This window comes from Trichomycterus rosablanca, chromosome 8, assembly GCF_030014385.1.
Source record: "Trichomycterus rosablanca isolate fTriRos1 chromosome 8, fTriRos1.hap1, whole genome shotgun sequence".
NCBI lineage: Eukaryota > Metazoa > Chordata > Actinopteri > Siluriformes > Trichomycteridae > Trichomycterus > Trichomycterus rosablanca.
This window is the reverse complement of record NC_085995.1, coordinates 24,340,210-24,353,196: the sequence shown is the minus strand read 5'-3', so window position 1 is coordinate 24,353,196 and position 12,987 is coordinate 24,340,210. Positions and strand designations below refer to the sequence as shown.

Below are 12,987 nucleotides of genomic sequence, written 5' to 3'. Positions count from 1 at the left end.
TCCTTTAAATTAAAAAAGAAAGCCTTTCCAGTAGAAAGAAAGGCTAATATTAGTGAAAAAGGGTAAATTCACATGGTCATGTGATCTGCCAGACGTTCCTGTTTACAAACTGCAGACCATATAATGTAAATAAGTGGTGCTGTTTTGTCTACTTTTAAATGTTTATAGCTCAGACTTGGCTAATACTCAGAACTATTACCACGCTTTGGAATCTGAAACTGATCCTGTTATAAGGCACAAATCTCATGTCACTAATGTTGCTTGGTGATTAATAAAACTGCTTTGTATGATGTATGTAATTTTGTAGATGAAAAATGTGGTGTGGTTTCAGACACTGGTGAGATTTATGTACTCTGTCAGTAAAGGCTACAGGAGGATTACCTACCATAACTGGAGACACGGCTTTAACGTGGGCCAGACCATGTTCACACTACTCATGGTAAGAGGCAGCCTTTCAACTATGGGTTTTGCAACATACACTAAATACATTTGGCCTAAACTAGACCATTAGCAACTAGGAATAAATTACACTTCATTACACTGTTCAGAGACAGAACTAGACGTTCACAAGCAATGGTTAATAAGCTAATCAATGTACAGTAGATCGGTGTTCTAACATTAATGCCGGACAGCACGGTGGTGCATTGGGTTGCGCTGTTACCTTACAGAAGTATGTTTTCCCTGAGTGAGCACAGGTGCTGGTGCTGTTTTTTCCTCCCACATGTCCAAAGATATGCAGTCAGACCAACTGGAGATATTAAAACATAAAAAGGCCATACATATATTGTACTATTATTTTTTTATATAAAGATACATAATCAGGGATGCAGAAATAGTAAAAATCAGATTTTGTCTAAATCTAATTCTACAGATTTTTATTATATTTGTTATATTTGTTACCCATTCAACCCATCTTTAATGGTAATTTAATGCATACTATGACTCATGAGTGTCCAACTAATGTGCTTGTGTTAATGAAAGTAACTGATAATTATGTATATATTCAAGGGCAAAGGTTTTTAACCTGTGGCCTATGAGTCATTTGCACCCATGATACATGGGCCCTCCCCTCTATGCTATAGACCTATAATTTCCATATATTAATGCATATGGGTGGCTAGCGACACTGGAGCTCTTGTGCTATAGCTAATACAAAGGGTTAAGAGACATAGTTTCAAGGAATGGTTTAGAGCAAACTTTCCCATTTCCAGTCCAATTCGGTTTATTTATTATGCTCTAACACACCAGCTGGACCTGGTAAATAAAAGGGTAGTTGGATTAGGGGCATTTGAGCAGGGAGCCTTGGTATAGAGCAAACGTAAGTAGCAATGCAGTGATTGTGGTTTGGTTTATTGGTTCAGCTGAGGTTAAACAGTATGGTAAGAGCAGCAAAAACGCTACTGCTTCTCGTCTTACAAATAAACAAATAACTCTTCTTGACTGCAGTGCTTATGAATTTGATGGATTTCTTCAAATTATGTTTCAGTGTTTGGTTCCATGCAGGTAATGTGTCCTGCTTTAGAGCCAATCTCCAGCATGTAGCCCCTAAAAAAGAGAGTCTGGCAAGCTAATGAGCCAGCAAGGCATAAAAATACATGCTGCCCTATCAGTAAACAGAGTCATAAGAGAGGCAGGCTGAAGTTGCAGTGTTGGTGTGATTCAAGTCTGTAATAAGCACCACTCCCAGGTGTCACAGAGTGTAATGAGCTCTCTGGAGTCTGCTCCACTCTACAACGACCAGTCTCCTCACACAGCTCCACCCTGAGGCTCATAGCTCTTATATTCAAATCAAAATGACCCATTTTACACTTTCACTAAAGTCTGAGCAGTCTCCAGAATTCATGTTTGCTAGGATTCTTTAACAATGCTGGTGTTTTGGTAATTTGGTTGGGTGTAGTCTATTTTTTTCTGTCCCCAGCCAATCTACTAGCTATTTCCATGGACAGAAATCAACAGGATTACACTGACATTTTCTCCCAATTTAAGCATAGCCAATCCCACTGTTGTGGACCCTGTTCGTGTCAGAGGAGGGTATATTTGCCTGACACATGCGCCAACGTGTGCGCAGTCCGTACTTCGGTGGACTCGCACGTGAGGCCAGTCTTGCACACGGAGAGTCACACGCTGATCTCTGTGTTCCTTCACTTTCGTACAGGCGCCTTGCCTACTAAGCGGGGTCCTTATTTGGTGTTGAAGACCCCACCCCCTTTTTAGTCCTGTCTTTTCCTTTCCAGTGGCCTATTGTCTGCTGCAGGCACTGCCAATTGTGCCTGTTAGGGGCCGCCCAGCCAACCGTTAGCTAGACTGAGATTAAAACTTTAAGAATTCAGAATCCCAGCACTGGTGTGCTAGCTGCACCACCTGGGCACCCTAATTTCTTACTAAGCTATTTTGTGAAAGTAACTATTATTATTTTTCTAGACTGGTGACCTTAAGCGCTACTACACAGACCTGGAGGCCATGGCCATGGTCACAGCCGGCTTCTGCCATGATATTGACCACCGCGGGACAAACAATCTGTACCAAATGAAGTATGATCTGCTTACTGTTATTACTGCTAAACTGTTCTCACTACAGAAATAACATTAAATGCGTGTCATAATTGAATCTTCATACTGGTGCAGCTTAATTTAGCAAGTTTCCCAACATTTCCTTACTTGAATAATTTTCTCAGATCTGGGAACCCACTGGCGAAGCTCCATGGTTCATCTATCCTCGAGAGGCACCATCTGGAGTTTGGCAAAACTCTACTGCGAGATGAAGTGAGCCTATGATTTGACATGATTTCTTAAAAATATCTCGAAATAAAATTACAGCTTTTCATGCCTGTGCATGCAGTACAAGCCTCTAAGCATCTCGAATTAGGCTGCCAACATGGCTGACATTTTTCAACACTTGTTAATTATTGTTTTAGGCTCTGAACATCTATCAAAATCTGAACCGGCGACAGCACGAACATGTCATACATTTAATGGACATTGCCATCATTGCTACAGACCTGGCTTTGTATTTCAAGTAAGGACAAACAACACCCATACATCACATAAATCTCCCCACCCTCTTTGCTGGTACAACAGCCTTGACTCTTCTAAGACGGCTTTCTTCTAGGTATTAAATTATGATTGATTTAATTCACTTTGATTAATCTACAAGATAAAGCCATTTACATTTAGATTCATCAAGTAAAAAGTAAAGGAAGGGGTTAAAATCAGGGCTCAGTACAGGTTGGATACAGTATACAGTCTGAGCAATTAAGGGTTAAGGGTCTTGCTCAAGGGCTGAACAGCAGCAACCTGGCAGTGGAGGGGCTTAAACCAGTGACCTTCTATTTACTAGTCCAGCACCTTATCCGCTGGGCTTCAACTGTTTGTTTAATTATTCTGTTTGTTTCTGTTGTTCGAGCACCCCTTACCCCTAGCACACCACTTTAAACAAAAGAGCACTGGTCACCACAGACTGACCGAAGGTGCACAACAGTACCAACAGACCAAAAACCCCTATTGAGCAAGCCAAGGGAAACAGTGGCAAGGAAAAACTCTCTTAAAATTACAGGAAGAAACCTTGAGAGGAACCAGACTCAGCAGGGCCCATCCTTCTTGGGTGGCCTGGAGGATACTTTAAATAAATAGGATTTACACAAATCATACAAACACAAAATTAAATTGAACTGAAGGTTATCACTAGCAAAAAAAACATAATAGGAGTTCTTCATTGTTCAGTCCAGTCTGTGATAGAGTCTGTTGTAAGTTCTGGACATTTTTGGTGCAAATAGTTCCTGTCCCATCAGCTGCTTTGTGGCTGGGTTGGTGTTGCTTTTAGATATTTCTGCTTAAAGTTTCCACTTTCTGATGTCCAGGGGTGCAAGGCAGAAAACAAACTGACCAAGAGGAAGTCCTATAATAATACCAAGTTGAAAGTCACTGAGGTCTTTTGTCTCATCCATTCTACTGCCAATGTTTGATCATGTAGTGTTGAGTCTTATTTTGTCAACATTACCTACAGTATAAGTATTATTTCACCATAAAAACACAAGGAGTCAGTATTATCTCATTGAGAATGCCAGGTTGATTATTACGTCTACTTACAGGAAAAGAACCATGTTTCAAAAGATTGTGGATCAATCCAAAACTTATGAGAACTGGGGTGACTGGACCAAGTACATGATGCTGGAGACAACCAGGAAGGAAATAGTAATGTAAGCACTTGACAACACAACACCATCCATTAAACCACCACAAAAATGTTATAAGCTTTAACATTTTACAATGAATAGGATCTGAGTTCATTCACAAAGTCTCAGCGTGGTGCTGATGATGTTTCCATCACAGGGCGATGATGATGACTGCCTGTGATTTGTCTGCTATCGCCAAGCCCTGGGAGATCCAGAGTAAGGTATGGTGTTGCTGTACATAATGTAGTTTTGCTCAGCAGGCAGTATTCAACAGTCCATGCAGGCAAACAGGCTGTGACTGCTCACATATATCTATGCTGTCAGGCAATATACTGTAATGAGACTCCGGGGCTATTCATATGGTAATGTGATGAGTTGTTTACACTGTGTTATTATGGGCATTTAGGAATCTGTAACCTTGCCAGTAATTCCATGAAGTATGAGAGGCTAAAGTTTGTAGCCAAGTTGTGAATAAATAAAAAACCTAATAAGTGTACCTGATTCTTCATGCCAGTACTGCAGCTTGTTTGAGGCCAACTCATGTCTGTCTCGTTAAGATTATAATTAGCACCAATTTGTAGCTACTGTTCTGGGCATAAAGTCTTTGTAAAATACCCTTGATAGGGTTTGATGAAAATTGGGTTCAAATCCAGGCTCTGCTATGCAGCCACTGTTGGGCCCTTGAGCAAGGCTCTTAACCCTGTATGCTCCAGGTGCTCCATACAATGGCTGACCCTGTTTCTGACCCCAGCTTCTCTGACAACCTGGGATATGCGGAAAAAGACATTTATTGTACTGTACATGTGTTTATGTATATACGACAAACAAAGGCATTCTTCATTCTTCTTCTTCTAAAAGATTATATCCTCTATTAATATGTGGTATGGTCATAATAAGATGACTTTACAGTATGTTATGCTATTCTATTTGCCAGTTCAAATATCATTATAATGCAAAAACTCTTCTGTAAGAGTGACATGCTGGCACAGCAGGTAGTGTTAATCCTCACTTTCAGTCTCTAGGTGTGAGTGAGTGATTGAATGGTTGAAATAGTGATGCCCTGCAAATCCTGGCTTGTGCACCATGTTTCAGGGTGACACAGACCCATTTTAACCCTGATCAGAATGAAACATCAGTGCATTAGTACTTTGTGGCAGTATGTGAAAGACCATTTCGTGTGCCAGCAATACTGTGCCCCTGTGCACAAAGCAAAGTTTACAATGACATATAATTGGAATGTTGTCTGTAAGACCTTTCAAGGGCTATTGAAAGCCTTCCTGGAAAAATGGAGGATATCAAGCAACAAAATAGAGGCACCCCATGGTAATATCAATGTTTTTGAGATGGGATCTCCAACAAGCTTTTGATCAGGTGTATACATACTTTTGGCTATATAGTGTGGATGGAATCATACAGGTCTAGAACAAATAATAACAATATAAACCTAAAATTTTAAACAATGAATGAAACATTAGTGCATTAGTACTTTGGGGCAGCAGTTTGTGGAAGGCCCTTTCCTGTTCCAGCAATACTGTGCCCCTGTACACAAAGCAAGTCTACAGTGACATTAAACTTCATTGGAATTAATTGATATGTTGTCTTCAAGACAGGCCTATTGAACGCCTTCATGGACAAATAGAGGATATTATACCAGCAGAAGAGTGGCACCCCATATTATTGCCAGTGTTTTTGAGATGGGATTGGAAGTCTTCCTTGAAAATTGAGGATATTATAGCACCAGAACAGTATGGGTTAAGTATGAGAATATGGGGTGCCAACCCAATATTAATGCCAATGTTTTTGAGATAGGATCTCCAACAAGCTCATGGTCCGGTGTATACATACTTTTGGCTATAGTGTAGATGGAATCATACAGTGACCCGAAAAGGTCTAGAACAAATAAAAACAATATACACCTAAAATGTTAGGTAACTAACTAGAATCTTTTTAAACAGTGATGGAGTTTTACATCTATTTAGCTTTAGTGGTTGCTTTTGCTTTACATGTAAAATCTAGCTAACTTAAATCAGGTGCGTACAAATTTTAATAAGAAAATTCAATTTATCAGAAAAGCAATATTTCAAGCATATTCCTATAATGTATCAGCACCAATATAGTCTCCTTGTTGCAAGTGATATTTCATGTTCCCCTTTTCCATTATGCAGCTAATGACCTTTATAAAACAGCAAGAAAGCTGGACATAGAAAGTCTGCCAAATGACTTGAAAATGTCAGATCCGGTCCTTTTAACACCACGATATTCTTCTGCCAAGTCACAGTTATATCATTTCATTTATTATTCCTAAAGACTGTGCCTAACAATACATACTAATAGCTTTTACCTGGTGCATGATTATGTCTGTGTGACCCCGCAGGTGGCGCTGTCAGTGGCTGCAGAGTTCTGGGAGCAGGGTGACCTGGAAAGGACCGTTCTTGAGCAGCAGCCTATTGTAAGCCATTCATCACAATAATGAGATGAAGAAAGGAAACAGCCATCAAGGCAAAGAGAGAAACAGAAAAAGAAACTTTTGACGATGCTTTATTGCAGCGGTCCCCAACCTTTTTTGCACCACGGACTGGTTTCATATAAGGTATAATTTTACAGACCGGCGGGGGCGGGAGGATCTAAAATAGAAAAAGTATAGAATGGAAAATCAGTGTGAATCCTGAGCTTTTTTCTCTGCAGTGAGACACTGCTCCCACCTAGTGGTGATTGGGGACAACAACACCCGAAGAGTATTGGAAATGTAATTGCTCTTGTAGTGATCTCTAATTATTTATTCCTTCTGTGCGGCCTGGTAATAAATGACCCGGTGATTGGGGACCACTGCTTTATTGCATTAGTTTATATTATAACTAATATTTACAAATTATTTACAAGGAAAAATTCTAAATTCTAGTATAAAAAAGAATGATACCTCCTCCCAAACTTACATTACATGTGCCTTATCTAAGCACCAAATCTCTTCTAAGTTCTAAGGTCGTTACCAAAAAAACCCAGATATAAATAAAGCTGACAATAAGTACATACGTATGTACATAATAAGTAAATAGCTCAGTAATTGAGTCAGTAAGGCCTTCTCCTTTCATTTTGAACCTTCTTGTAAGCAAGTTTACATTTACATTTTCAGCATTTAGCAGACGCTTTTCTCCAAAGCGACTTACACAATGAGCTGAACACGACGAGCAATTGAGGGTTAAGGGCCTTGCTCAGGGACCCAACAGTGGCAACTTGGTGGTGGCGGGGCTTGAACCGGCAACCTTCTGTTTACTAGTCCAGTACCTTAACCACTGAGCTATCACTGCCCCACTGCCCTTTGAAAGTTGCCAATTTCAAATCACCAAACATAAAGTCCAGAATACAGCATTTTGAATGATTTCTGGATTTGTAGTGTGTGCCAACAATGACCAAAGTGAATTGGACACCCTTTCTTTCACATAGACCATATAAGGGTTCAAACATTGGGTTTTTGTATTTGGGTACATTGTATGGGCAGAGAGGCCACTGTTTTTGGAATGGATCCATGTATGATTCTCCATTGCAGTTCACCTATTATTTTGGGTACTGCCAGTTTATTTAGTATTCTCCATTAAAAGCTTGTCAGTTTTGTCCACTGTTGTTCCCTTACCCCATTAAATTCCTCACACGACTTACGCAGACAGTGTAGAGTTCTTTTCCTTTTACCTAATCAAAAACCCCAAGGGTTGGGGAGGAGAGAAGGTTAGCAACGGTCCCCTGCCTTCCTCTGCTCCTTCCTGTTATTTTGATGGAGGGTAAAAGTGTTTCGCTGTTCTCCTGGGGCTGTTCTAGATGGTCTTACACTGGCTGTGACAATCACCGATTAGCCTCTCGAGCTGTTTAATTGATGTTATGCCTGTCAGCCGGGAGAGTATCTGTGCTCATTTCTACTATCTGGTGCTCCAACTTCAAAAGTCCAGCGTTTAGGAAGCATTTTATCTTGTTGTGGATTAGGTATTCTGGAGCGGTGTGATGGGGTGGTGAAAAATGAGTTGTTTTTTTTGTTTAGTCAAATCAAATCACTTTATTGTCACGTCACATTAACACAGGTGTGAAAGGTGAGTGAAAGTCTTGGCTGTATAGTCCCTCACAGTTGCAATACACATTAATTACAAAAAATATACACATTAACTTACATAAAACTTGTATAAAACTTGCATAAAACTAGCACCATTTGTTCAATATATACAGGTATTGATTAAAGACTCTTTATGTACAGATGTACAAAAACTATGAAATGTGAATGAACATAAATATATAAAATTTGGAATAATAAGTCCGAGATGTACAGTACTGTACAAGATATGAGTTATACAGTTATACAGATGTACAGTTATTGCACAAGATATGAGTTATACAGTTATACAGATGTACAGTTATTGTACAATATATGAGTTATACAGTTATACAGATGTACAGTTATTGTACAAGATATTAGTTATACATGGTATGTGTGCAGGTGTGGTGAATATAGTTCGAGTGAGTAAAGTGCAGAGTGCAGAATAGGTTGTATGGGGTGTGTATGGTGGGGGTTTCTATGGAGATCACTGTGTTGATTATGAGGGGTGTGCCTGTCCATTGCCGTTCAGCAGTCTGATGGCTCGGGGGAATATGATGCTCCTGTACCTCCTGCCGTAGTAGTCATCACTACTGTTGGTTACATTTTCATTATTTTAATGTTTTCATTGGTTTGGGTATTGTTTTGGTTTGGCTTAGCTTGCTGTTTATCTTTATGTGGGCAGCCAAATGGCATACACGGTATATAAGCTATCCTCCGTGTTCGCACAGAAAGTTTCCATTTAACATTTGATCCTTGTTATTTAGGAACATAAACACTTGCCTTCGGAATGATACAACTCATCATTGTGATCCAACCTGTACTGATCTTAACCCCTTCCTTTACTTTTGGATGTAGCTGGCTTTATCTGCTAATATCAGTGGGAATAATTTTGACTGCACTTGCAGACTTTCCAAACCTAGCCAGTTCTCTATCCAGAACTTTATTTTTTATTAAAAAAAATATGTTAGAAATGGTTACCATAGTAGCTCGCATGGCTAGCAGGGTTACCAGCATCACCAAACCATTTACCATTTAAATTCCACTTTTGATACTAGGCCTTGCTTACTAGGTTTTATTTCTTTAAAATGACCACTCTGTTCATTCATGATTCCGGGTAGATTGAATCATATCCTACCTTTCCCTCGATTGCCATCAGTGCATCTTCGACAAGGATGCCACTCTCTGGGACGCACCTTATGCCATGGCCAAGAGACAAAGCCACATTGCTGGCCTCTAAAGTTATGGCATTCGGCTCCGTGTAAAAAAACATTTTAAATATTACTTTTACCTTGTTTTACCTGTACACAGTAAACTTATTTTGGTCAGCTATTGATTTTTATATTAGGAGAGTAGAATTGAAAGAGATAGAAATGTTAACCAGATTGGCAAGATGCCAGAAAAATCTACACATCCCTCAGACTCAGAGAGAGAGAGAGAGACAGAGAGAGCGAGAGAGAATAGAAAGACTGAGAAATTTCCCAGGGGACATGTACTGATGTACTGCCTATTATGTGGTGCAGTGAATCAGAAAGAACAGTCAGTGTGGCCCAGTCAGCCGCACCATTTCCTAACTTGCCTATTTTACACCACACTAACTCCACATCCTTGTAATGTGCTCTTTATAAGCTACTATTGCAAATCTACCAGCTCAAAACAATAATTATGATGATTTTTAAATGTCTTAATTTCACTCTGTCATAACACTAACAAGATACCGTTTGCCCTCTAGCCCATGATGGACAGGAACAAAGCAGACGAGTTGCCCAAATTACAGTGTGGTTTCATTGATTTTGTCTGCGCCTTCGTCTACAAGGTAAGGCTCTTTGTTCTAATAGGCCCACACAGTCAGTGGTTTGGAAAATAATTAGTCTTAGTCTGCATAGTTATCAAATTGATCATCAATTATTAAAAGAAACAATAAATTACACAAAGGTGCATCTTAATTCTAATTAAATTGTATTTATTTTTTTCTTTATGCATTTTCTCCCCTTTTTTCTCCCTTTTTTGCGCGTCCAATTGCCCGATTGCATCATGCTTCCTCTCCACCAATGCCGATCCCTGCTCTGACTGAGGAGAACGAAGCTAACCCACGCCCCCTCCGACACGTGGGCAGCATGCCGTATGCATCTTATCACCTACACTTTGACGAGTGCAGTGCAGTGCAGCTCAGCGTTGTGTACGGAGAGACACACCCTGAGAGCACACTTTTCTCATCTCTATGCTGATGTCATCAGTCAGCCAGCAGAGGTCGTAATTGCACCAGTCATGAGAGAGAGACCCCATCCGGCTTAGTTCCGCCCATCTGAACAACAGGCCAATCGTTGTTCATGTGGCCGCTCATCCTTAGCCGGCAGGCAGAGCTGAGATTCGATACGATGTATTCGAGATCCCAGCTCTGGTTCCAGCTTGTGTTTTTAACCCTGGGCCACCTGAGCGGCCAATTCTAATTAAATTTGACACACTGAAAGATTTTCAAGAATGAAGCACTTGTTTTAGGTCTTGTCAGCTTTGACTATAGTACAAAATAAAGAAAAAAACAATTAGAGGTAGATTTGTATGGTAAATCATTGTTCTGCTGTATTATCCAATCAGCTTCAGCCTGCAATTCACTGTATTTGTCATATATAGTGATTTACTATGAAATGCTGCATTTGCCTTTTGTTAAATATAATGGGACCATTGTTGCTTTAATTTTAATTCTGTCTGTGTCTTTATTCCTTTGTCCATAGACAATTATCTCAAATGGTTTGGGACCTTTGATGTTTTTTTGTTTATCACCCTCCCATTAGAAATTTTTTTGTGGTTTCTTTTGGATTGTGGTCATTGTCACTGATCTGAGCTGAGGCCTGGAGACCTTGGAGAGAAAATTGCAGTCCAACAACCCCTGTAGTTTTTATTATTATTATTACTGTTATTATTTTTATTACTTCTTTCTCCCGGACTTTCTGTGGTTCTTCTGTAATTTCTTTAGATCCTGGCATTGTGTTCCTATAGACACATCTTAAATTCTGACTTATGGATGAAGGTTAGGTGAATTAGGGCCTAATAATGCTTTGATTTTGATGTCAATGTATGAACACATATCTGTTTTGTAAGGCAAAGAGAAACAAAATTAACCAAATGAATAATGTTACAAGCACTAATTTTACTGTAAAGGTGTGTGTGTGGGGGGGAGGTGTCAAAATATTATTATAGTATATTATTACAGCTTGCCTTTGGTGGTTAGGTTCTAAGGCAAGTTTGATTAACCTAGAGGGCAGTTATGTATTAACAAGGATGATATGTGTTGATAAAGGTGTTACTTAAATATACACCAACTAGGCATAACATTATGACCAGGTGAAATGAATAACACTGATTATTTCTTCAAATAAGCACCTGTTACTGGGTGGGCTATATTAAGCATTAAGTGAACATTTTATCCTCAAAGTTGATGTGTTAGAAGCAGGAAAACTGGGCAGGCGTAAGAATTTGAGCGAGTTTGACAAGGGACAAATTGTGATGGCTAGACGACTAAGTCAGAGCATCTCCAAAACTGCAGCTCTTGTGGGGTGTTCCCGGTCTGCAGTGGTCAGTAACTATCAAAAGTGGTCCAAGGAAGGAACAGTGGTAAACCGGCGACAGGGTCATGGGCGGCTCATTGACACATGTGGGGAGCGAAGGGGAAAGTGCCATTAATGGGCATGTGAGCATCGGAACTGGACCACAGATCAATGGAAGAAGGTGGCTGGTCTGATAAAACACATTATCTTTTACATCACGTGGATGACCGAGTGTGTGTGCGTTGCTTACCTGGGGAACACATGGCACCAGGATGCACTATGGAAAGAAGGTAAGCCGGCAGAGGCAGTGTGATGCTTTGGGCAATGTTCTGCTAGGAAACCTTGGGTCCTGCCATCCATGTGGATGTTACTTTGACAAGTTTCACCTACCTAAGCATTGTTGCAGACCATGTACACGCTTTCATGGAAACGGTATTCCCTGATGGCTGTGGCCTCTTTCAGCAGGATAATGTGCCCTGCCACAAAGCAAAAATTGTTCAGGAATGGTTTGAGGAGCACAACAACGAGTTTGAGGTGTTGACTTGGCCTCCAAATTCCCCAGATCTCAGTCCAATCAAGCATCTGTGGCATGTGCTGGACAAACAAGTCTGATCCATTGAGGCCCCACCTCACAACTTACAGGAGTTAAAGGATCTGTTGCTAACATCTTGGTGCTACATACCACAGCACACCTTCAGGGGTCTAGTGGAGTCCCTGCCTCAACCGGTCAGGGCTGTTTCGGCAGCAAAAGGGGGACCAACACAGTATTAGGAAGGTGGTCATGCCTGATCGGTGTATGAAAATGTGCTTTACAAATGAGTTAGTTTTTACAACCACAGTTAAGATCTTTAAAGTAATGTCATTTAAAATAATTTAGTGTGACAATCATGCAATATCAGAGACAACTGAAAAAGAAGCAATTATTTACACCCCTGTGTGCAAAGTTTAAATAGCTTTTATATGCTTTTAGATATCTAGATATTAATATAAATGTGTATATACAAGACTTAGTGAAAGTTAGGTTTGCTGCATTTTAAAGGTAACTTTGGAGGTGGCTGTTAGAGAAGAGTATGGAAATCCAAGGAGAGAATGTGAATTACATTATTCATAGAGGTTAGGCTATCAGCAGAAATCTAAAGCCCTAATGAGTCAGCCTATTTGTCTGAGGACGAACCAAAAACAGCCTTTGTCATCAC

At 40.1% G+C, this 12,987-nt stretch overlaps 1 protein-coding gene across 2 annotated transcripts in view; it reads left to right on the top strand.

Moving 5' to 3' along the window:
* The window catches only part of pde6a (phosphodiesterase 6A, cGMP-specific, rod, alpha), a 43,715-nt gene that overhangs the window by 18,083 nt on the left and 12,645 nt on the right, over positions 1-12,987 (top strand). For both annotated transcript variants that reach the window (XM_062999954.1, XM_062999955.1), the window contains 8 exons: positions 332-439; positions 2,422-2,531; positions 2,675-2,762; positions 2,915-3,015; positions 4,088-4,195; positions 4,329-4,392; positions 6,546-6,620; positions 9,979-10,062. In XM_062999954.1, the coding sequence (XP_062856024.1) occupies positions 332-439; positions 2,422-2,531; positions 2,675-2,762; positions 2,915-3,015; positions 4,088-4,195; positions 4,329-4,392; positions 6,546-6,620; positions 9,979-10,062 (738 nt within the window). The remainder of the gene's footprint in view (positions 1-331; positions 440-2,421; positions 2,532-2,674; positions 2,763-2,914; positions 3,016-4,087; positions 4,196-4,328; positions 4,393-6,545; positions 6,621-9,978; positions 10,063-12,987) is intronic.